This window comes from Python bivittatus, unplaced genomic scaffold, assembly GCF_059951505.1.
Source record: "Python bivittatus isolate LINGU-HERP-01145 unplaced genomic scaffold, Pbiv_v1 ctg000970_np1212, whole genome shotgun sequence".
Lineage (NCBI taxonomy): Eukaryota > Metazoa > Chordata > Lepidosauria > Squamata > Pythonidae > Python > Python bivittatus.
Genome location: NW_028277121.1, coordinates 2,919,018 through 2,945,505, shown reverse-complemented (window position 1 = coordinate 2,945,505; position 26,488 = coordinate 2,919,018). Strand labels below are relative to the sequence as shown.

The following is a 26,488-nucleotide window of genomic DNA, read 5'->3' as shown; positions in this document are numbered from 1 at the left end:
GCGGCTTCAAATGTGAATTATTCTGGGCATTAAGCGTGAGCCATGAAGGCACATTTGCATTTCGCATCGCAGGCTAATTTACAGCCCTGCTCGCGCGGGACCGGGGCTTCTGGCTGCATCCAGCGAGCAGGCAGCGGAGCACCGCGCAGCCCCAGAGGAGCAGGGGAGGAGAGTCGGCTAGCGGGGCGTTGAAGCAGCCTCTGCCCGCCCGGGGCTCCGACAAGTGGACGGCTGAAAGCAGCCGGGGTCCGGCTTCTGTCCTCCTCCGGCGGGGCTGCTGCTGCTGGGCAGGTGGGCAGGCAAGCGACGTTCCAGCAGCGCCTTCCCCCAGATCGGCCCTTCCCGTGCAAACTTCGGGAGCGCGTTTCGCGGGGCGCGGGGGGCGCGGGCCGCCGGGCCCTGCGGCAGCCTGTCCGCGCTGATGCTCCGGGGGCACCCGAGGAGGCCACGGAGCGAGCCCCGAGGCGGAAGCGGAGAGCCCGCCAGCCGCCCCCGCGCCCCGCTTGGGCTCGCGCTGAAGCTGCCGCCGCCGCCCGGCTCGGCTCGGCTCGGCTCTGCCTGGGGCGGCCGATGGGCCCCTCCCCGCTGCCCGGAGGAGCCGCGGCTTCCCCGAACGGAGACCGGCGCTGCGCCTTTACGCGCAGGCAGACCTGAGGAACCGAGAGGGGGGCAGCCACGGGGGCGAGGGCCAGTGCTGGCTCGCCGGCTCCGGCCCGTGTTCTCACCGCCCAGGAAATGGGGGGGGGGGAAGGAGCCGAAGCCCCCTCCTCCGCGCGAGGCGGCGGCGGCGGCGGCGGCGGCAGCAGCAGCATCGCTGCCCGTTGCTAGGCGAAGGGAGACGGGAGAGCGCCGGGCGCTCCGCGCTAGGACCCAGCAAGGCACCGCGGCGGCGGCGGCGCCGGGCCCCCTCTGCCCTGCGGAGCTCCGGCTGCAGCGGCGCGCGCCGTCGCCGGGGTGGCAGCGGGCACAAGCCGGGCGGGCGGGCGGCCTCTTCCTCCGCTCTTCTGCGGCGCCGCCCCGCCCGGCTCCCGGAGCCCCCGCGGGGGCAAGCGGCGCGTGCCTGCCGCAGCCGCTGCCCGCCCGCCCGCCCGGCCGGCCGGCCGGGTGCGCAGATGCCGGCGCGCTCCTCCCCGCCCGCCTCCTCGCCCGCGCCCAGCCCCGCGCGCGGACGGACGCTGCTCGCCGGCGCTCGCCTCGCGCTCGGGCTTCCCCTCCTCTCGCGCGCGCCCGGGCACGCCGAGCCCGCTCCGGGTCCGCTGCTTTTCGCCGGGCGGCGGTGTGGGGCGGCGGGTGGCGGTGGCGGTGGCCGTGCTGCAGTCGCCTTTCGGCCCCCCCGCGCCCTGCCAAGTTTCCCGGTCCTCGAGCTTCCCTCCGTCTCCAGAGCCTTGCAAGGGAAGATCTTCTCAGGCTCCCCGAGCCCTCCTCCTCCTCCTCCTCGTTACAATTCTCGTTACTGTCATCCTCATCCTCTCCCTCTCTCGCTCTGGAAGCTCCTTTGAGCGCCTCCTGGTGCTCCCAAGGTAGGCTCCTCACTCCCCCCCCCCCGCTTCTCTCCACCCAAGGAAAAAGTCGAGAACGAGGGGCTTTGGGGGCCGATCCGTACACAAGCAGGGGAAAAGACGTTGTTTGCCTCCGCTTCCGCCGGTCTCGGCGTGGCTGTGCTGGTGCGCAAAGAGGAGGCACCGACCCTTTCCTCCCCCCAGCTGATAGAAGCCTCCTGCTTTGAGTAGAGCCTTTTTTCTTCTTCTTCTTCTTTTTTTTTTAAGATTCTGCAACTTTGCGCTGCGCGGTGACTTTGTTATTGGTGAAGTGCATATTCCCGTCTCCATCACCATGGCAGGTATTGTCTTCAAAGGGCTGCCAAACACGTTCAACATTTGGACGATACGGAACTGCCTTGGATTCCGGGGATGTCAGCAGAGCTCTTCCTCCTCTTCCTCTCTCTCCCTCTTTTATATTTTGGAAAATATATAAAATTGGGGGGAAGGTATAAAACCCGTGGTGGACTAAGTGATGGGTTAGTTTACTCCACAGGGAAAAGTCTGGAATCTTTTTACCTTACAGAGAAGGGTGGAGAGAAAACAACATTAGTTGCTTCGGTCCATATGTCACTTTTAGTTATGCACTGCATGTTCGAGCAAAGCATGATCTCCGGGGAGGATGGCAACGTAGTAAGTTGCTAGCTGGGAGAAAAAGTGCTTTGGAGACCCCAGGATTTAAAGTCCCCCTGGAAGTGATTTTGGGTTGGTGTTGCTGGTGGTGGTGATGGTGATGGTTGAGTTGGACTGAAAGCATCCTTAGGCAGATCTACGCTAAGCACCCTCTCCTTTTCAGCCTTTAGGTTTTGCAAAACAGCTGCTCTGAAGAGGAAGCAGATGCCCTACAAGATGCAGCTGGTTCTCCTCTTCTTGATATGCTTATCTGCAAGGTGAGAGGAAATTTGGGTTCTTTATCAACACCATTAAGGAACATCTTGTTTGCTGGTGCTTGGAAATGGCATACGTACAGAGATGTGTGATCAAAAACCATATTCCTAAAATAGGAGGTTTCTAACTGTATGCAGAACAAGTCAAGGAAAGGAAGAAGTTGTGGGGATGGTGAAATGTTGCTAAACTTGTTGTCGACTTGTCCTTCTAAATGACAAATGACATCTGTCGTGTTTATCCTAAAATAAAACAGAAATTCATTCAGGGGTTGTTTTTCTGTTTCTGTATCCTTTGATGTTTTGCAATGATTTCTGCAGTCCTGCTACCATTTAATTATCCCAAGCCTGTCCACACCGAGAGTAAGATTTTTCTAAAGTCCAGAGACAAGACAAAATAGGGAAGGTAGTGGGACATTTTGTATACGGACCAGTGTTGGGTTGTAGGGTATTTTTGGTCAAGATAACCAAACACAGAGTCATTTAATCTGTAAACCTCTAGGTGGAGATAGTATGCAATTCCATAATCCCATAAAATAAAACAATAATGTGATTTATTAATCAAGTTTTCTGACTGCTGAATAAATGGCAGTTCTAAAATAACAGCATCATAGAGCATACCTTGAAAATGTTCATTAAGTTAGGTGTCACCTGACCTCGTTATGCCTCCAGTTAATGGTGATTTGCCACTTCATGTTGGTTGTAGATTCACAATCTGGACTGCAGCATCATCCTGGCTAATTGTTTTCCTCAAGTCTTTAGAACTGCAAAGTTTATTGTAAAAATGTGATTTGGGGCCAGAGTGAAAATAATCGGCTGCGTATTTCTGTGGCCAGAGTGAAAAAGAGTTTTTTCCTCAAAACGTGTTTTCAGTTTTACCCAACTAGCAAAGATACTGCAGTATGAATGTGGCCATACTGGCCTGGCCTTCCTACCTTTACTCAAGTGAGTAAGTCACGTTGCTGTCAAGGAACCAACACGAATGACAGAAAATAATTCCTGTTGGCACATTTTTCAGAATTAGACTCACAGCGATTACATTTTGTGTACAGTACTAATTTGCCTATGGCAAGTCCTTCCTTGACTACTTCCACAAATACTTGTTTTTACATATTATATAAGCATGAAGAGTAGTCTTTAAAATATGGCTCAGGTAACTTGTGGCAAATAGCTTTACATGATTGCATGGAGAGGGTAAAGCAGTATTAATCTTATTTGAACGTGATTCTGTGATTTGAAATTTGTATGAAAGATGGTTAAGATTTTGCAAGAAATAAGGTTTTCAAAATGTAAGGGAAGGATTTGCGCAAGACAATTAACTACCCCAAGAGAACAGGAATAACAAAAACTGTGTTGTGTATTTTCCAAGCCAGGTGCATTAGCTTTTCAGCAGTAGTCTTAGCCAAACAGCAGAAGCATGTTGGATTTATTGTTCCTTTTAGTAAAAAGAAAGGAGGGAGCTAAGAGATTTATTGTCGTTGTTCCTGTTGTTATTTTCTTTTCCATGGCTTCTTTAAATTCATTGTGGATATAATGTTTCTTATTTTAGGAAATCAATATGTGTCTTTCACTGAAACCTGATTGTTGTTTTCAATGGTTGTGGTGGTTGCAAGAATTTTAACAGGAGTAATGCCAAGCTCAGTTTTTTTAAGGCTGGGCAGAACTCTTGCCATTTGCTGCTTTGTCATCCTGACTGTGCCCATTGATTACAAACATGGAGGCCAATTCAACATGGGGAGTTAGTCCGTGTCTTGCGAACCGTACAGTCCCTGAGAGAACACAGTCAGACTGTCTTTGTAGAAGATCATGAAGATGGTCCAGAGTAAAAGTAATTGATATTTAACATCTTTGGACTGATTGCCCCTGAAGAAGTTCATTCGCACAGCAACAGTTGTAGAGTTCTGTTCAACTCCATTTTCATAGGCAACCAGAAAGATCAGAATTGTAAATATTTCGGAGGGCTTCATGCACAGCTTCTCTTATGGGAAAAAATGACTTTCTTTCCAGTTCTGCAAGGCCAGCAAGATCATTTCAACCTTTTAGGGGTTATTTGTTACCAGCTACCTATATTTGTGTAACTAGGAGCAGAAAAGCAAGTGGCAACGTCTAGCTAACTTTGGCACATCTTGAAAAGGCTAAGCAGGATGGGGCCTGGTTAACGCTTGGGTAGGAGACCACCAGAAACCCTGGGTCTGGAAGACAGACCGAGTTTTGAGCAAATCCCAGAAGAAGACAACGCCGAGCCACTTTTGTGCTGTTGCCAAGGAAACCGCATAGGTGTGCCCATTGTAGTCACAAGTGTCAGCCTTGACTTTGAAGGATCTTTATTTTCACTTTACGTAGATATCGGAGCTTGAAACATGATGGGGAGGAAGGGCTCCCTACCTCACTCAAGCGTAGCACTTCTCTGCTATTTATTATTTAAAGCGGCGCAGCTCCTTGAAGGCTTCTTTGCAAGTCTTAAAAAAAAGAGAGAGAGAGAGAGAGAGATGTTTCTGCAAGTTCATGCAGAAGCCTAAAAAAAGATGGGTTGCTTTACCGAACAGAGCCGCTCTGCCTACTCAGGGTGTGAAGCAGTTCTGTTGAATTGTTTCTGAAACACAGGCAGCCCTAGTAAATACATACATTTAAAACAGTTGATTTTCTTCTCTGTTTTTGGATGGTTTGAATGTGCCAGGCTATTTCAAGTGAAGGATGAGCTTTTCCAGGCTCGCCATGTAATTAACTTTTTTGCAAAGCTTTCTTGCAACATTTTTTGAAAGAAGGCAGTGCCATCTGCTCAGGGCATATGCAGAGTTTTTAAAGAAGAGTCTGCTTAGCCTCCCTTTGGTTCCAGGACATTTTGAAAAGGAGGGGAAGTGTTTGCTAAGCCTGGCAGTGATTCTGTGAACAGCTATGCTTGAGCCTCACTAGAATTATTTATCGGTATTTAGTTATTCGATTTATTATGGCCACCCACTCCAAAAGGCTCTGGGCGACTTAGGCATCAAAATATGCAATGAAAACAGAGTCGCTTTGTGTGAGATGGGAAGCTATATAAATGTGATGTATGAATAAGTAAATAAATAAAAATAAATTAAAAACATAACAGCCTGGACTAAAAAGCAACCATACATTAAAAACAATAAAAACACAACAGGGGTTCCACAAACCCTCTAACCCAGTGTTTCTCAACCTTGGCAACTTGAAGATGTGTGGACTTCAACTCCCAGAATTCCCCAGCCAGCCCATGCTGGCTGGGGAATTCTGGGAGTTGAAGTCCACACATCTTCAAGTTGCCAAGGTTGAGAAACGCATCTCTAACTCCACACCTGGGACTAGAGCCAGGTCTTAAAGACTTCCAGAACTCCAGGAGCGTGGCCACCATACATATCTCTGTAGGGATGCAGTTCTAGAGGGCAGGGGCAATGACAGAGAAGCACGCTTCCTTGGTCCTACAAGATGACTACATTCAATTGAGGAGACCTGGAGCATACCCACTTGGCCTGAATGTATTGGGAGAGCAGAAACAATTGGAGAGAGGCGGTCCTGCAGATAACCAGGCCCCATGCCTGGTGGGATTGGTGGGCAGTGGTGAACCTTCAATATTGAAAGCCTCGCCCAGTTTCAGACTTCACATACATGTTTTCTAGCTGTTGTGACTCAGGCAAACCTGAGCCTGGGGAATGGAGTTGCACCATGGGCTCTGTTGTCATTTTCATATGTTTGAAAGATGCTGTGTGTCAGTGGTTCTGGGTTACATGCAAAGAAAAGAAGTACCTTCCTGGATTATATCCAGATGCGTAAGGTAAAACAAAGTCTCCCTCAAGTCAAATTTGATTCCTGGTGACCACATGGGCATCCTGTGCAGTTTTCTTAACAGAAACATGGCAGTGGTTTGTCACTGTCTTCTCCTGGTATAGTTTCTTTAAATTCCAGTCTTGTCTACAAGTTGAAGATTTCCTGGTGATCTACCATTCAAGTATTAACCCTACCCAATCCAGCTTAGCTTTTCCAAGATCACCCAAGGTCATGGTTACAAAGAGAGACAGAGTGGCAAAATATGCATCATCTGAGTATTTAATGTTGGGTGGACTTCGCTGTAGCAGAAACCAGCAGGAAATTGGAAACAGGAAAATGACTGCTGTATGTTAGCATTCGATATATATTAAAAGGTGATGTTCCAAGAAGGTCCATATCTGAAAAGCTATGGATCACTAAATACTCAAATCATAATAAATGTATATGGAGCATACTTAGCCTATTTTTCCCCCAATGTCTGTTAGATCGGCACTGGCTGACCCCAATGAAGACGAAGCAAAAAATAACATCACCATCTTCACAAGAATTCTAGACAGACTTCTGGATGGTTATGATAATCGTCTCAGACCCGGATTAGGAGGTAATGAATCATTTGATTCTGAAACAAACAAAACATCCTATAATGTTGCTAGAATCCCGGTGGTTAATCATTCTGTTTACTCATGTTGCCCTATTAATCCAAGTAGGAATTTTAAGTTGTGGGTGAAATTGTGATCCTAGGTCCAAGAAAGTGGTTTCTGAACCTTTAGTGTTTAAAATCACTCTTTGGTACTGATGGTGTGAAGTTTTGGGATGGGTAATGTTTTCTGTTTTATATTTTGATTGATTAACTTGGAACTGGCTTAGGGCTGTATGTAAGGCTAGTCTAATGGAGTAACCCTATATAAATTGTCCCAAGGGCCTGATGTGGGACTTTAATTCTATCAGGGAAAGGACTTTGACTATTAAGTTATCACTGAAGATATTGGCAATATTAATGAAAATTAAAAGCACCTGTTTCTGTATAACTAGTGCTAGAAGCCATGTGTAGCACAGTTATCATGGATTACTTCTGCTAGAACTATTAAAGGAAGTCGGGGATGACTCATGCAGTCTAGTGAAATGCTGTCTTTCATCCAGAACTTCCCAGGGCTCAAGCCCTTCCTTTCTGCAGTTGGATTTGGAGTGAACTAAACTTACTTATCTCTGATCTGCCTTTCACTAAGGAGACCCTTGTTGCCGAGCTGGGCTCTTTGTAGCACTACAGAATTTAACCAAGATTTGAGAGAGGACTGCATAGCAAATTGCTGAATACAACATATACGTGCTCTTGTGTTTAGACCATGGCAGAAAATTGTTGGGTTGTCCCAAGTTGCTGTTCTAATGCTTATAGGACACTCTAGCCTAGGGGTTTTCAAACTTTTTCAGGCTGTGGACTCTTGTTAGTTACAGTAACAAAAAAGAAAACAATTCCCAGCAACCCAGTCAAGAGGCAAAGCTTAGTGATAGAAAATTGGCTGCATTTGAATGAACGTTTCCCTCCTTGTAGTCTCTTACAGAACCCCGTGAAGTTTTCATAGCAATCACTAGAACAAGAGAAACACAAATTTAGGAGAGGAGAGGAAAAACTGCAATCTTGCAATGGTGAAGGGTCAGTAGGTTGGAGAAAGAATTCTGTATGTTGCATCAAAACTTTGCATTGGAGTCCTGGGAAAAGTCTAAACATAGGCCTTGCTGTACAGATGACTGTGTGTAGATCTAAAGATGAAGTAATAGGCTGACACGTCTCTCCCTCTTTTGGTTATTTCTGGCATCAGAATACGAATAAATGATGATTCACAAACCTTCACTATATTAATAAATAAAAAATAACACGTGAGAATATTGTTTGTCAGGAAATGTGTAACCAGTGGTGTAGGTAGACTTGAGTTCACAATTATTCCTGGACTGGAATAAAGACAGAGCAATGGAACTTGGTCTCCTCCTCTGGAGGCCTCCTTGGCTATTCCTTCCTGGTTTAAACTCTCTGCTTTGTTGGTCTTACCTTCTGTTGTCCCTCTACGTCTCTTGTATGGAGCTCCTGCACAGGAGTGGGATAGCTCATTTTGTTTTGAGACGTGCTCTGTATTTGTTACCTTTTCCTGATCCCATGGGCACATTTGCTATAGAAATTACTAAATGAATGATAATATATTTTTATACAGTTGGTTAACACTTCGATGACTGAGAATTACTTTTTTTGTGAAATGCTTAGCCCTTAGATGATCATTGCTTTTTACTGAGTTTATAATTTAAAGGATATGTGACTGCATGTGAGAACAGCGCCAGAGGGATTGGAAGGGCTCCGTCTAATAGATTATAGCTCTTTGAGGGAGAAGAAGGGTCCTGGTTAGTTCTAAAGAATTCAAAGCTCCCCTGTTCTCTTGGCAAAATATTGTGTTTTGGGGCCTACCACTGGTTGGAATAGGAGTACAGTTGAGTTGTAGTAATAGAGTTGTGTGAAGGATAGACATGGCCTCCACATTAGAAGAGCTCTTTTGCTCTGACGGAAGCATTTGCCTGCCCTGTCCTAACCTTCATCAGCAAACAGATCTAGGAGTTAGGGTTGTTCTGCTCACCACGAATAATTACCTGGAACCACAGTCAGCTACGTTCTATGGGTTCTTCCTCTGAGTGCTGTGTTTTGAAATACGCTACAAATACTGAATGTTGACTTTTGTGCATACCTTATCCTAGGCAATTCTCTTCTTTCTCCTCGGCCATTCCAACAGTTTTCAAACAGTGTTCTCAGAACAAATCAGGAGTTCCTTACTGAGATGATGAGTAAAGCTTAAAAGGACATCTTAGCCACCACTGCTGTTAATTTGCAGATAGTTGTTTGTTACAGGCAGGATCTTAGTCCTCTTGAAGATGAATAGAGCTGTCTAGCACTTTATTTACACAGAGGAAGAATATTTTCATGACCTGGAATCCTCTGTAACATACGGAGGGTCACTCAGCAGATAAGTCAGTCTGGGAAAAGAAAAGAAAAAAAACCTTCCTCAAAGCAGAAAGAGAGCAAATATTTCCATTGTTGTGAGATAAATGGAAGGTCTGCTACAGCAACAACGTTGGCATTCTGTATAAGGGAACAAATGCTGACAGTCTACACACAAAAAGGGAAGGGAGAATACGTGGCTAGGATTATTGACCAGGACCTAGTTCAGGGGACCTCCCTGCATGCGCCTTGCATGATGCAAGATCCTCTTAATGCAAATTGTGTGTAAAATGATAAACCATGAAAGAAGAATATGAAGAAATAAGCAGGTAGTACAATAATTTCATCTCTGATTTTGGTCAATAATTTGTTTTTAGATATTCTATTAATTGTCGGATATCATTCCAAGTTTTCTGAGGCATGTACTGTACATACAGGTAGTCCTTGTTTAGCAACTGCCTCATTTAGAGACCATTCACAGTTACGACAGTGATGAAAAAGTAACTGTAGGACCAATCCTCGCATTTATGACCTTTGCAGGTCTGTAAAGCAAAGGAAAGCTGAAGTAAGATCATAAGCACAGTCAAGGTTTCATTTAGCAAGTGCTTCGCTTAACAACCAAATTGCTAAATGAGGATTATCTGTAACCCTATTTTATGTTCCTATTCAGTCATGATCGGCGATTATCATGTTTGGCTGGAATCTTTTTTCATTGTTGCTTGGACAAAAAAGGACTTCAGCACAGAATAAAATAACTCTGGAATAAAAATGCATTGTAAAATATATGTATTACAAAGTGTATATTAGTATCAAGGTAAAAAATGTTTTAAGTTTAGATGAATTTGTGGGTATATGGAAGGAGAGATACTACTGTTGATTTGTGAGAAAGCACCAAGTCATTTTGAAAGAAACACTGTAGTTCTTCATCGATGGTTGTTAAAATTTTGTTAAAAATATTGTCTGCAAACACATAAAAAGAAAGAAAAATGCATGCATATGTTATATAAAAATAGTCTTACGTGTGGAATTAAACTACTTAAATTTATATCTGTTCATAGTTATTATGTGCTTAATTTATAGTGGAAAGTATATAAATCAGTATATGTGCCCAAATTAGTTCTCCAAATACAACTTTTGATAGCAAAATACTTGTTCACATATATTAGAAAAGGCAAGTTCTAATATATGTGAACAAGTTCTAAATTTGGTGGAAGACAGCACGTCCTTCACCCTTATAGTACCATTTTTTTCAACTATAAGAACATGCAATAGCTATTACTTTTGTTCTCCTGTTAGTTTCCAGATGATGGATGTATAATTCAGAAGAACAAAAGCTTCTGCAAGAATCTGAGTCTCCAAGAACAACATTATCCTAACGTTGCTATCTGAGCACTTCTCTAACAGTGCGCTTAATCTACCACACAGGTGTCCAATGGATCCAAAGCAGTAATTTTTTCTTAAATTAAACTTAAATTAAAATCTAATAACATATGACACGCCAAAATGGCCTTGCACAGAAGTTTGTGCATCAGAGTCGAGTTCCTTTTTTTCATTGTTGTGCAAAGAGCATTTTAATTCTGTGATGCTAGAGCAGGTTCTGAAGCCCTTTCAGTTATTGACTCATATCTAGATTTGGTGTTCTTGTACTTTCTAGCATATGTTATTTACATTGTAGCTTCTCAAATAACAAAAACTCATCGTTTGGTCCTGTTTATTGATCTGAGGAATGCATCATCGCTGTGCTTCAATGTGAAAAATCTAATCCTCCTTCTCTAACTGGTTATTTGCAGTTTTCCACCAACGAACCTCCAGAACGCAGCATTAGATTTTTGAAAGCACAATTTAGAAATAAGGAATATTTTCCATTTACCATATGGTACAAATTACCCTATAACTCAAACACTCATTTTTAAAATATTATTTTTTCCTCAGGTGTCCCCTTGTGTTGCTGATTCCAATAACAATATATTTAAATTCAATTTAATAAAGTGATATGTATCTCTATGTAGTCCCATTGCCCACCAATATGTTTAAGATCCTAGAATACTCTTTAATAATAAAAAGGTTGGCATAATTCAAGGCCTCTGTTTTTAAAGAAGCAAAATATATGCTAGTTTTGCTCCTGTTCCTGCTGCCCCCCTGCCAAGAGAAGGAAAAACCATCAGTTGGGATGGATATAGAATAGCTTCGCACTATGAAGATTTTGAAGGGAAGTGAATGAATGATGAGACCGAAAAAAAAGGGATCAGGGAAGTTGAATAAGCTCTATTTAGGGTATATAGGATGGTATTTATTTTGGGGCTTAGACAATTTAATTATTTGGTTATATCTCAGCAGAATCTGTATTTCAAGTCAAGCCATGGTCTCCATACAGTTTAATGAATCACTATTTTTCTAAAACAGTGCTTCTCAACCTTGGGAACTTTAAGAAGTCTGGACTTCAACTCCCAGAATTCCCCAGCCAGCATTCTTAAAGTTCCCAAGGTTGAGAAGCACTGCTCTAAAGAATGGATACTGCAGATATCCAGAGCAAAGTCCCAAACTCTTTTGGTTAAAAAGAGGTATTTAACATTTTGGGTGAAAATATGGAAGCATAGACTCAAAGGGCTGGAAATGACCATCCCAGACAAATGGCACTTCTGCTTGAAAATCTGTAGTGATGGAGCACCCGCTACTCCAGGAAGCAAGTCCTGCCGCTGCTTTATAGCTCTCACAGTCAGGAAGTTCCTCCTCCTTTTGAGTTGGACCTCCTGTAAAGCTTCTGCCTGTTGGTTGTTATCCTATCCTTAGGATCTGTGGAGAATAAACCCACACCCTCTTCTCTGTGACCACCTTTCAGATATTTAAGGACTGCGATCATCTCTCCCCTTAGCCTTCTCTTCTCTAGGCTAAACACAGCCCGCTCCTTTAACCATTCTTCATGGGATTTAGCTTCCAAGCCCTTTGCCATCTTTGTTGTTCTTCTCTGCGCTCTTTCCAGTTCCTCAGCATCCTTCTTGTCTCGTGGCAAGCAGAACTGGACACTGTATTCCAGATGCAGTCCGACCAGTGCAACTTTGAGCAGAATTATTACTTTCAGTGATCTCAACATTATACCTCTATGGATGCAGTCCAAGATGGCATTAACATTTTTGGCAGCTGAAGCAAAATGCTGGCTCATACTTAATCTGGGGTCTGTCACTGCCAAGCCTCTCTCGTACTTGTGCATCTGATTTTTCCTACAGAACGCTACATTTCTCACCACCGAAATGCAGTTTGGGATGTAAACAAATTTAAGAACAGCATTTTAAAAAAAAAAACCCTGTAAGTTTAACACATTTAACAGGGTTCCTCAACCTGGGCAACTTTAAGAGGGGTGGACTTCAACTCCCAGAATTCTGGGAGTTGAAGTCCACCCCTCTTAAAGTTGCCAAGGTTGAGGAACCCTGCACTTAATATAAAACTTGTATTAAAAATTGATGGGAGAACAAAAAGAAAAACCACACCGTTTCTATAATTATACCAGGAAGAAGGGACCTAAATGATGTACTGTAATAGTAGGGTCCCTTGAATATCAAAGAAGAGTTGCCCCCACCAAGAGTGGCTGCAAGATGGCCATCCACAGTTTCCCCAGATGTTAGTGAACATACCAGTTTATAACAGGAAAGGTGATCTTCTGGGTACCCTTGTTGCCAATAATGCTGTAGTGATAAACCATAGCTAATTTGTAGCCAATGATTTGCTTCAACATAGATGATATTTGGTCATGTTTCTTAAAACTGCAATTGATTGCCTACGTATGCCTCTGTCTAGGCCTGACAGCCACAGGAATCATGATCAGGGGAAGCTGAGTTCCAGACCACTGGTGATATTTTTAGGGGTCTGTGGCTCTGTTGGTACTCTATTCTGGTCTTCTGAATTGCTCAGTTCTGACTGCTGTCTTAGTGGTCTTGACTACTAAATAAACACATATTTATTTAAATAAACATGTGTTTATTTAAAATATTTCTGGGTCATCTTTCTTAAAAACAAAAAAAAGATGCTTTACAGCAGCACGTACTCCAGAATATAAGCAACGTTAGTATAAGCAACAGCATATAATGCAAATTAGCTATTAAAGAAGTTCTCAGTTACAGGGGCGATGAGCACACCATTGGGAGACCTGAAAGAACCCATTAGGGATAGATTGTCATGGAGGAAATCTATCTATGCTAGGAGTCGAAAATGACTTGATAGCACATAATCAATCAATCAATCAATTAAAGAAGTTAGTAGAGCAGATCAAAATGGCAATCACAACAGGAGATGAAAACATTAATGCTCCCCAAACCTTCCTAAACAGGAAGGTTTTAGCTCTTCAAAAGTAATATGTTAAAGGAGAGTCATGAGGAAGACATTCTGCAGTTGCTTATTTATTTACTCAGCCTTTACTTATTTAAGGAAACAGAACAGAAAAAAATAGGGGAAACACCCAAAGTTGTTAAAAAGCTGCTAGGTTCGTGAGCACTGGTTGGCAGCCAAGAGGCAGCATTTTGTAGAGGACAGAGGGAAGGACCTTGAAGAACAGAAAGAAAAGCCGCTAGTAAGGCTGTGGCCAGATAAAAGGAGCTTGAACTCGGGGCAAAAAGTAACTTGAGAAAACGTCCTCAAGGCCCTCCCTAGTTTACATGAAGACGAAGTGAGGGAGGGGGAAGCACATTCAGACTTGCAAGATTCTTGCAAGATTTATCGTAGTTGTTACAATGAGAGTAGTCCTGATCTACATGCCATTGGTTTCTTAGTCTGCTGTACATGGTTGGGCTGAGACGTTTTCTTTGTACCTTTGTTGCCATGTAGTGGCTGGCTAGTTTTTTGCAGCCCAAAGTATGGGAATTGCCAGTTAAAAGGTCCTCTCTCTGGGTCCAGGTGAACTTCCTGTCAGAAGTTCCAGGACACACAGGGAGACCTCCTGGAAAATCTACACGGGTTAGGGTCATACAAGAGCTGTCTGGCGCAATTTTTTTTTTTTTTTAATGCCGGTGGACAGGTTTCTTTTAACCCAAGGTGCTAACTGCAACTTTTGGTACTTTTTGAGAGGAAAAAAGATGGCCATTGCAGTTCCTTTTGCAAAATGATCTCCCAAGTGGTATTCAGAGGTCAAACCAGCCCTGTTGCAATCACACACTCACACCTGTGCACACACACAAAAGTAAAGTTAAAAAAAAACACCAGAGAAGGGTTTGTTTCACCACTTGAAATCAGGATAGTTGTAGTAGAGATATAATCTATTCCTTCCATTGAGAGAATGTAATGTTCTTATATAAACTAGGAATTATAAACATATGACTATGCTTTTCTTGCTAAGAGAACACCAAAATGCAGCTGATTTTATAAACATTCCTCAGATAATTACAGATATTTAATTCCTTCAAAATACATGAACAGCAGGGAATGGTTATCTTTAAATCTAATCATGGTCAAGAAGTGCAAAAAAAACTGTTTCTGAAAAAAATAATTATACTATTTATCTGCTCTATTTGTATACAATTTTTCTCCAAGGAGGGGGAAAAATTGCAATGTTTTTTTTAAATATAGGTAGTCCTCGGGTTACGACCACTCATTCAGTGACCGTTCAAAGTTACAGTGGCACTGAATGAGGGGGCCTTATGACCAGGCCTTGTAGTTGCGGCCATCACAGCATCCCTGCAGTCACATGATCACAGTTTGGGCGCTTGGCAACCGGCTTGCAATTATAATGGCTGCAGTATCCCATGGTCACATGATCACCATTTGTGATCTTCCTTGCTGGCTTCCCACAAGCAAAGTCCATGGGGAAGCTGCCAGGAAGTCGCAAGTCGCTTCTGCTCCCACTGCTTTTTCTCCCAAGGAGCCCCCAGGAGGCTTGGGGATCTCGTACTCCAAAGCTCCTGCTTGCCCACCCGTACTCCATAGTGCCCATCTGTGGCATCTGCTGGTCCACCCATACTCTGTAGCACCTGTCAGCCCTCCCAGGGAAACCAGATAGGAACATGACCAAATGAGCTACTTCTACTTTACTGTTAGGCTACATTAACAGAATCTTGCAAGTCTGAAAGCAGAAATCTTCCGCCGTGTCTTCTTACAGCCTGATAAGTTAGGGCAGATCCGTTCTAAGCTTCTTTTTCTTCCCATTATTCAGCTGCGGGCTCCTCCCCCTTTTATCTGATTGTTCCCCAGGCAGCATCTCTCCTGCCGTCTTCCAAGGTCATCCTCACATTCCATTACCGCGTCCACCCGCCTGTATTCTGTAGCACCGGCCCGTGGCACCTGTCAACTCACCTATACTCCATAGCACCTGCCCTCCCATACTCTGCAGTGCCCTCCTGTGGCACCTGTCCACCTGCCCATACTCCGTAGTGCCTGTCCGTGGCACCTGCCCACCCACCCATACTCCATAGCACCCGCCTGTGGTACCTGCCCGCCCGTAGACCATAGCGCCGGCCCACCTTCCCATAGCTCTCACCCGCTGGCCTGCTTGCCTGGAACGCAGTTTCAGCAGCATAAGCGAGCGCTTCTGGATTCCCACCTCTCCCCACATTGTTGTCATGAGTGGTCCTCGCTTAATGACCTGCGTGGTTCTCACTTAGCAATGAATGCTGGGATTGCCATCACTAAGTGATGCAGTCATGTGACATTGTGCTTTACAGCCACATCACTTAGAGTCAGAAATTCCCATCCCAATTACCATTGTTGACCGAGGACTACCTGTATAGTCAGTGAAGGAAATGCATGGTTGAAAACCTTACTACTTGATGGTGTGTGAGCTGGATTCTTTCTTGTACTGACCACAGCCAAATCAGTGCTTTATGATTTGGAGTTAGGAGAACAAAGGAAGGAGATGATTTTACACTGAACATCATGGATTTTCTTTTCTGCTTTATATTTCATCCCCGCCAAACTTTTTACAACTTTTATTCAAAAGCACATGATAGAAAAACGCCTTCTAACAAATTTTCTAATGACTCTGTTCTCATTCAAGAATATTTTCAATTTCTGTATGGTGGTTTCCTTGAGTGAATTAAGTAGAACCGAGTTCCACAGAATTAGATACACTTTAGCCCCAGGCATAGATCAACCAATAAAGGGCCGATAGAATGAAAAAGTTTTACTATAATATGATACTTCATGTCACTCATACTTTGGTTAAATAACATTGCAGGTATAGCTGTTGATAAAAAAGAGGCAGAAGGAAGAGCAGAAATCAGATAAATCTCCTCCTTCAGGGAGGAGGAGTGCTCCAACAGAAGCTTCCATCTTAACCTAGAAAGGACAGGTCTTCTTCAAGTCAAGCTCAGTTATTAGTGATTTAATGGACCCAGCCTATAGTTTTCTCAGCACCAATTTGAAGTGGTCTGCTGATGCCTTTTCCCCAAATATTTCTTTTTTAACTTCACATTTGTTCTTTTACTTTCCGCAGCTCTGATATTTCTTGGTGATCTCCCATCCATGCTCAGTTTTTCAGGATCAGCCAGAGTTGACCATGTGGTGCCATCTTGCTGGACAACCTAGGGGGAAAAAATCTAACATTCACTACAGACACATTTCATATGTACCACCAATTTGTGATATTAGCATAGTTTTAAAGGACTAAGCAAGGGTGGGTTTGATAGGTTGAACTCCTATACTATCCTCAAATTTCAGGGTTTTGCTTGAACCTGATAAAAAGATGACAAAAGATGCTTTAGGCATTGACCCATTCAGATCAATAGGACTCTTTACCCAGTACGTACTATCATTCTATAGGTTCACAAAGTTGCCTGCAGAAAGTTGGGCTGCCTTAATGAATAGTGGAAAAGGGGTGTGCTTACACTTGCACAAGGTCTATTGCACAAGGTCTAATTCTGTTGAGTTATTTTAGCAAATATCTTTTCTGAGCAAGCGTTATTTGATGCATGAGGATGAACTCATAACAGGTCTCTGCCTAGACTTGTAGACATGACAGTTGGAAGTAGACAGCAGATATGATACAATATATTTTGTATGAAATTATTGTGTTTGTGATACGACAGTTCCTGGACCTTTTATTTTACAAAGTCAGTTTTGGAAGGATTTGCAAGATAAAATTTTGGAAAGAAAATTCATTATTATACAAAATGGAGCATATTTATTTTAAGGAAAAAGACAGATTGAAGATTAAAACAGAGAAAGATACAGAACAGATATTCAGTAAACTAAATAAACTTGCTGTAATTCATCCTAATAATGTTCTATCTAATCAGAATCTAAGTAATTCCTAGCTTTTTCCCCCCTCCACTCTCTGATTTTATCAAGTGGCAGAGCTTCCCTCCTAACTGTCATCATCCCAGATTATTTTGTTACAGAGTTATGCATTTGAAAAATGTATAATGCAAAATTAAGAACATTTGCTGAGGCTTATGTACAAGGCCCAGTTGAATACAGTTCAGTAACTGAAAAAGTCAAAGACTGTATGATTAAATGGATGAAAAATTCAAACAGAACAATTGACATACAACAGTGGGACTATTGGTAGAAGAAAAATATTAAATTTACAGTGAATATTACATTTAGAGTAACTGGTACAAGATGTAATGATTGCTAAAATAGGTAATTCATTCTCTAAAAATGGTTGTAAATCTAATAATCAGATGGATTATTCTTGCATACTGAAGGGCAATGCTGTAAAGTCCAACAATTCTGGAAAATGATTTAGACCAGAATGAAAATTTTTATAAAGGTTGAGTTCTCTTTCCAGCCTGCTGTTCTTCTGTTATATATTACCAAATCTCATATACCAACAAAATATATCAAACCATATGTTAAAAGAAGCCCAGACTTTGGAAACTGCAAAAGCTCCTGTGGAATTATAATCCAGAAATAGTTTCCATGTTAAATTAAATTCTATACACGTTTATTTTCCTAATACAAGATTATTTTGACATATGCATACCCCGTTGCTGCAATTTTTATTAAATTTCCAGTGCCAGGTTAAATCCAAAATGCCTGTATGAATAGTTTTTGTTTAATTGTTATCTAAAGCTCAACAGTCAGCGAGTTGTTCAGATTGGGCCTTCAAGATCTTCTCTAAGACTGCAGCCCAGGTCTGCAGCCAGGTCTGCTGAACTACATTTCTCAGAGATGTACGTTTACTGCCTACCAACATCTTAAATTAGGCAGGATAACTCACACTCCTATCACACATGATTGCAATAGCTGCTCCAGTTAAAAACTCTAGCAGCTTTGTGCTGTACAAGTTACGGCTTCTTAGTCATCCTCAGTATTTCACACAGAATGTACTGTAGTCCTCCATTTGTAGAATTATTAGAGCGTAGATAGCTGAGGTCCGATAGTATCATAATTGACAAACCAGTGAAAGCTGGACCTAATCACAATTGGTTTATTGAAAAGGATTCCTCAGATAGCGTAGTTCTTTTTGAGAGGTCGTCTCTCTAATTCCCAAGACTGAGCATTACCTACTCAAGTCTCTTTCTACTTGTCAAGATGCAGCTTCAGTTCATTGATTGATATCCAGATAATTGTATCTGAATCCGTACAGTTGAAATGGGCAAAAAAACTCAGGGCTGTAGACTATGAGCAAAAAGAGATAACACCACACAGGTATCCTTGAATGAGGTATAAGGGTCAAGGCAATGTATATCAAGAGGTGAGAAGTACTTTGGATTAATAGCAATGAATAGGCAGGATAAATGAATCTGTTTTGATGGACATTCACACTCTACCATTAGGTAGAGTGACAGAGCTGTCTCTGGTGGCAAAGACCTGGCCTGCCTTATGTTCCTTCTGCTAGCATGCTTCCCTCAGGGATGGTATCTGATCATCGAAGTATCTTTCTAGTCAGGGACATCACCTTGTTCTTTAGTTCTGTCAGCAAAAGGTCTTGGCAAGGTGGTCATTCATAATCTTTAGAGGTCAGTAAAATTTTTCAGAGTGTAGGCATCCCTCAGCATTTTTATGAACTGATTTATTGTATAATTTAACAAACCATACACAGGTTGTCTGGTTTACAACAATGAATTACAGATTTTATTTATTCTACAATTTACCAGTCCTGCATAGCTTGTGATGATTCAGAGATTGCCACAGGAAAAAACCCAGAAACTAGCTGGATTTAGAAACTAAATTGCAAGTTATTACAAATATTAGCCAAAGGAACTTAATAGAATCGAGCTATAGCAGTAATAATGGATTTAATTATCAAATCTGCTAAAGTGGAGGAAGTTTCAATTTAAACAAATTGAATTAGCACATTTGCTTCCAAGATGTATTTCTGTACATTAGAAATCAGCTGTGTAATGGAGAAGCGAAGGTGGAAGCAGCCTGAGTTCGAAAGAATGATTCATCTGAATAAGTGTTCAGTGTCAGATGATCTAACCACCTTGGCCTTGCTTAATGGTGCAACGTCCTGCGGAGATCTGCCTAATAAATTGCAAAATCATCAATATGAATACAGTACAATGGGATGTCTTCACTAATTAGCATGCTTTGATTTTCATCTTTCATATCAGTTCATGATTCTTCTCCATCATTGCAACACAGAGAAATTGTGGATCTTGATGGACTTTAAAAATGCTGCTGATGAACAACACTGTCTTCATTGCTAAACTTCTGCTTAACCCTAGCCTAAAAATACCAATTTTTGTAAAGAAGGATTTAGGTGTATACTACCGTATGTGCTTGTCATATAGTTGCTTGCAAGAAAAATAGTTGCAGCAAAGCTGGCCCAAAGGTTTATAGGAAACAGTCAGTCATGGAATATGAAAATAATTGTGTGTGTTCCCATTTACAGTCTATTTTCTGAGATATAGTAATTTGGAAAGTATGATTAATTTAAGTTGGAAGTTGAGAATCTGTTGTCCTCCTAATGGTGCTGAGTTGGAACTCCTAAGATTCTTCATCCTTGGTCATGTTGGCTGAGTCTGCAGGAAAATTATAGTTCAACAACAGAGCTAATGTTTTGCAAATTCTTTACTGTTGATTCAGATAGAACCTCTTTCTTTTATATCAATCCTGTTCAGTGTCTGATTGAACAGGATGATGGTTGATACTCTGCTGAAGTGGAAGAAAATTCAGCCTCTCTAATTTGGCTTCTCTATATTGAGGTGTGGTTGGAAACTCATAATTTCATTTTAAATGTCAGAAGTGATAATTGAGGTGAGTAGCAAGAACTTCCATGGACCAGTAGTCCTTTACTCAGAAGTTTAAAATCCCTTGGGGAAAAAAATCTCCTTGTTGTATTAGATTTTTCTCTTCTTCCTAGTGCGTGGTAGTTAATGTACACATGCGGAAAGCTTAAAAGAGGAGATAAGTCAGAAAAGTATTGATAGATTCTACAGTCTGTCAGAGACCAGGTTGGTTAGCTTTGTTAATAAATAAAATTAAAGGAGGATAACATTGAATTTAAGACTCTTCCTGCTCCCAAGTAAGAATAGATAGCAGAAAATTATGTATACAGACAAAAATCCTGGGTAGTGCCCAGGTCCCCATCGTGTCAGCCTAGGGTTGCCAGCTCCAGATGAAACTGTTCCTGCAGGTATCTCCCCAACATAGAGCGACTTTGCAGTGAGATGGGCAGTGACAAATCTGAAGAATGAATGAATGAATGAATGAATGAATGAATGAATGAATGAATCAATGAATCAATCAATCAATCAATCAATCAATTGTATGTGTGTATCCACATATGTAAGTATATGTATATATACTCCAGAAGCCATACTCTAAAAATGCTTGCTCCACATTTCTTTCCAGTTAACATTTTTCAAACTCTGTGGACTATATTAACCCCCACATAAACCACCCTTATTCATTTTTCAGGAAGGAGAAGAAACATATTTATTTATTCAGAACATTTATAAGACTGCCTAACTGAACAATGTCATTCTTACCCTTTTTCTAAAACGTAGACATATGCAGTCTATTATGTAAACATAATTAGTGAACTATGGTGTCGTGCAGCTGAGTAATGCTCTTAGCTAGGTCTATTGTAAAAGTAGCATGAACATTTTCACAGGCAACATCTGTTTAAAAAGCTCATCAGTGCCACAAATATGGCATTGTAACAAAGACAACATGTAAAAAGGATCATTTGGGTAGAATAAACTTAGTGGTGAGATGGAAAGGGTATTGCTTACAAATACTACCTAGAAACGATCTTCTTTTGGGCTGAGATTCTAGGAAGTGGGGCAAATACAGGGAAAATAGCACTTCTAAAGGATTTGGATTAATCATTGAAAAAGAATTCTAACTCTCATGTTCAGCTGACAGCTTACTTAGACAAGTAGGAAAAATGCCTTTGGTACAAATGCAGATAAAAATGCATACAGTGAAACCAAGTAAAATTGATGTATCATTACAGGACAAATTTGCATGAAATAATTTTGCTTGGAAAGATTTTCGTGACTATTTAAGCTTCTGGCTATGTAGCCTACCATTCTAGAAGGTTCATTATTCTCCTTCCTATGTTGTCGTTGTCTTATAGATATCTTATAGCACAATTCTTTCCTTAATATTTTTGTGTGTGCCTCATCAAATAACTCTGGGCCGCTTCCCCCAAAGTGAATCCACAACATAAAAACAGAGTCTCTCATCACAATCCATATCAGTAATACTGTACTATCTCTGATCGTTTACCCATTAATACAGTGATCACTTCCAGTTCTATCCCCTTCCTTTCCAAAAACGGTCTGGAAAAGCACTGTTCCTGCAGCTTTTTGGAACAAAAGCAAGGAGGGGACTCTTCTAACATTGGGCTCCAACTGAGTGATTGAGAAAATCTGCTTATAGACTCCAACTCCTTTAATATCTTGTTCAAGAAAAGGATGAGGAGGGATCTGCACATCCCTTTCTGGCATGCAGATTCCACCAGGAGTAAGGGTCCTGCGGGGACTGAACGCCTGATCCATAAGTGGCTTTATCGGTGTCAACCAGCAACCTGAATTGAACCCTGAAGCCTATCAGCAGCCATTTGCTCATGCCAAATTGATGCTATCCTGCCTCCACTGATGGGGGCCGGTTGTTGTATTCTGCACCACTTGTAGCCTCTGAGCAGCTCCATATAGAGGAAACTGCGGCAGCCCGAGTGCACGGCGATGAAGCCATGAATCCCATTCAATTACTTAGACTTTCCTCCAGGGTGATAGAGTTACAAGCTGAAAATATCCCTTTCTGTAATTGATGGGCTGCGGTTTAGCTGTATTGATAATAGTGGGAAAAGGGAAAATGTTGTTAACTGCATTGGAGTATTTTTCTTTTAAAGATGGCATTGGTACATTTTCTAGTTTATTTTTTCCTCAAATCCAATGTCTTCTCCAAATATATGTATTTCCATATATGTATCAATATACAGTATTTTATTCTTTGGCTTAATTGACTTCATTCACAGATCTGTTTCTGGCAGATGGGAAGTGATCCCATTTTGAAGCAAACAGCTAAAAATGTCAGATTGGAACGCTCTGTATCTTAAGTACTAGATGTGAATTTGTTGAAATGTTTGGCATCTGAACTCTTTTTTCTACAGTCTCTAAGCAGTTGCATAAAATATATGTAGTACCTTAGCCACTGATTTTTCTGGCTATTATCTGGAATTAAATAAAGCCAATTACTTATCTGCAATGATAGGAATGAGAAAAGTGCTAACGTGTCTTGTATATATGTATTTAATATCTGAAATTTTAAAAACAGCTGCTTGAAAGGTTTTTCAAAATCAACAGGGATTTTTCAAAGGCAGATTTGTGAAACTGACCCTAAGACCTATCTGAAAGTTAGTACCAGTGATTGAGTCAGTAGAGGAATTGCCACATTCATAGGGTAAGTGGGTGGGGTTTTTTTGTTTGGCTTTTTTTTGGTACCTTCGAGTCAGTGTTGACTCCTGATGACTGCCTGGACTAGTCCCTGCTGTTTTCTTGGCAAGATGTGTGAAAGTAGCTTCCCGTGGCCTTCTTCCTCCTAGGTCTGAGAGAGAGAGAGAGAGAGAGACTGGCCCAAAGTGATCTAGCTGGCTTCACGCCTAGGGCAGGACTAGAACTCACGGTTTCTAGCCTGGTACCTTAATCGCTACACCAAACTGGCTCTCTCAGAATAAGTATATCAGGGTCTAATTAACCAGTTCAGTTTGCAACCTCCATATTTAGAGAAAATCTGTTTGTCAATACCACTTGAGAAAAACACAAAGGCATAGCAATATCTACCTTGCATTCCTGCTATGTACATCTGATGAGTCCCAATATAGGTTAAAACTAGTCATGTACTGCCTCCTGGTGGTTTATACGAGTAGTCCTCAGGTTACAATGGCAATTGGGACTGGCATTGCAGTCGCTAAGCGATGCGGTGGTAAAGTGTGTCAGTCTTACCAGGTAGACCAGACAGGAAACACAACCAGATAAGCTAATTCTATTTTATTGTAAAGCTACGTTAACAGAATCTTGCAAGTCTGAAAGTCCAATTCTCCCGCAGCCTCCTTTATGGCCCAAGAAACGAGGGAGGGCCCTTCTGAGCCTCTTGCCCTGCCCACATTCCTGCTGGGGGCTCAGCTGCCTTTTATCTGACTGTTCCCTACACAGCATCTCTTTGTCCCGTCCCCCAAGGCCTTTCCCACATACTGTTACAAGTGCGACATAACATGACCACATTGCTTAGGAACGGCAGTCCAGTTCCCGTTGTAACCCCAGAACTGTGAGATCGTTAAGTGGGAAGAGCTGGGAGTCCCAGGCAAGGAGCACAGGGTGTGTGTGGGTGCCATGAAGGGGTGGGGGGTGCTGCAGGTAGATTCTGGGAAGTGAGGATGGGTTGGCAAGGGCCACAGGCAAGCATGTCCTACAGAGGGCAAGCAGATGGAGGAGTACTACAGAATATGAGATGCCTGGGATCTTGTACTCTGTAGTGGGTCTCCTCAAGAGAAAAAGCGGTGGGAGCAAGTGACAGGAGTGACTTGCAACCTTCCCTGCCAGCTTCCCCATTGACTTTGCTTGTGGGAAGCTGGCAGGGAAGGTCGCAAATGACAATCACATGACCACGGCTCGCTGCGACATCATAATAGTAAGCCGGGTGTCCAAGCGTGACCACAGGGATGCTGCGACAGCTGCAACTTTGCGGATTGGTCATAGTCCCCCTTGTTCAATGCTGTTGTAATTTTGAATGGTCGCTGAATGAGTGGTTGTAAGTCGAGGACTGCCTGTATAACTAAAAATACCACATGGGATATGCACTGTGTAAAAATAGAGAAATTGCTCCCTTCCAAGAGAGGTGGTAGAAGTCATATAAAACTTTGTACAGAGGGATATGACATAATGTAACATCTGTATATGTATCTTTTTAAGACCTTAAAGTGTAGACTTTATACGCCATTCTAGTGCATTCTTGCTCTCTTAGAGCATTCTCATGGTCAAGGAGACCAAATCTTAGATTATTGGTGAACTCCAGAATAAGCATGTACTATATTTTTATGATTTAGAAATCTTGTTGTGCAGTAGCTGATTGTCTCTATGGTATTGTCCATGAGAATTATCAAGTTCATGGTTCATGTGATCAGTTCTAATATTGCCAGAAATTTGGAAAATATATTGGACTGAACCTCTGCATTCACAAATGAATCAGAAGGTTTTGATCCAGATAGACTGCATAGTCATAACAGGTGACAAATGAATCTTTAACTGAATGTAGTATTATCCTCCCCTCTCTCTTTTTGGGCATGGATCACATCTGTTCAGGTAAACTCAGATGCTAATTCCAGCTGGGGTGAACATAGGCCTCTCCTTCGTATATGCATCTCTGTAAAAAGATGCATTGCAAAGCGGTCCTTCACTAATTGGTCAGATGAACAAAGGAGTTTTATTACCAGTTGTCTTTCAGGATATTTAAATGCATTCAAAGTATCCAAATGCATTAAATAATGAAAGGCAGAAATCTTTATTACTACAGAGACAGACTCCTTGCTAACTGCCAAATAATTCCAGGTAGATGATTTGCACATTTCTACTTACAGTATTAGACTCAGCTGTAACTACTTTTTGCTGAGTGAACTTCCCATACGAGGAGGGAATTTCAATTGCATTTCATCACACCCATTTCCGTGGTCTAGCACATTTATTTTCTAAGTCTCAGAGTCTGCGAGGTCTTCAGGCTACTTGGATCATTGAGCAGAGGGCATGCATTAAGAAATCCATCAAATCCATATGTTGTACTGGGTAAACATTGAAAACAAGAGTAAACTAGACAGCATGGAAGGAAGAAAACTTTTCAGTAACCTTCCTTATGTTTTAAGTGGCTAATACAATACATATTTTGAAGTGTTAATGCCTGAAAATAATATACCTAGTGAGATACTTGGCTTTCAAAGAACTGAAGAAAAAATACATTAGAAAATCAGAATCAAACTTCAGTACACTAACAGGACATTGTAACAGAGGGAAAAAATAGCATTGCTGAAAGTGGATATCCTCAATTTTGTTTGGAAAGAAATAGTTTTGTGCAATAAATATTCCCCTGCAACCAAGTATATCAAAACTTCACTCTTTTATCTGTAGTCTCTACCATTTCCCTAAAGAAAACACCACCCAGTTCTAGCTTTTATAGCAATAGTTTGTAAGTATTAAGGAATAGTAAATCAATTTCAGGGTTATTGGGTGATTTTCTCAATTTCTTTACAAGCTTGTTCAAAGGCAATGACGGATTTGTATTGGGACAAAAGATGGTAACATCTAATAATTTGTTTACACCACCATATTCTGCAAAGGGTGGATGGCTTCTTAAATAGGTGTAATAGGAATTATGTGCCACAAAAAATTCCAGTGAAATTCATTGTTAGAATTCAAATAATCCTCTGAAAAGAATCTTTGTTAAGAACTTGTTATGCCATATATACGTAGCGCTTAAATAGTGTTGATGAGAGCCCTTCATCATTAAATGAAGCAGACATTAATCTTCGGAGGTTGTTGATAAACTATTTGTGTATGTGCGTGTGTGTGTTTTACAAAGCAATGTTTCAAGTTTATTCATCTGAAACCAGGTGGTTACTTGTATTCATTTCTTTTGCAAGCTGTATTTATAACTATACAACTGCCAACAAGAATCCAGATTCAAGGCATGTTTCAGTTGTAGCTAAAATTAAATACATTTTATGCTAAGGAAAGTTTTTAAATTTACTTCAATAAGTCATCTGCTACGTGAATTAACATTCATAAAGAAGTACAAAGGCAGCTCAAGAATTTACTGGGCTTCTATCAATCCAGATGGTTTTAAATATGTAGGAGTGATTCTTACAAAAGCTTGACACCATTTTTTAAAAAAGGGAATTAGAAATGCTTTAGGAGCAAAGGGTCAAAGCAACATCTTTAATT

The 26,488-nt window shown here is 41.8% G+C and overlaps 1 protein-coding gene across 1 annotated transcript in view; it reads left to right on the top strand.

Annotated features, from left to right (window-relative positions):
- The first annotated feature begins 2,387 nt into the window (after positions 1-2,387).
- Positions 2,388-26,488, top strand: part of GABRA2 (gamma-aminobutyric acid type A receptor subunit alpha2) — an 87,937-nt gene continuing 63,836 nt past the window's right edge. The window contains exons 1-2 of the mRNA XM_007423344.3: positions 2,388-2,428; positions 6,688-6,803. Of these exons, the coding sequence (XP_007423406.3) occupies positions 2,388-2,428; positions 6,688-6,803 (157 nt within the window). The remainder of the gene's footprint in view (positions 2,429-6,687; positions 6,804-26,488) is intronic.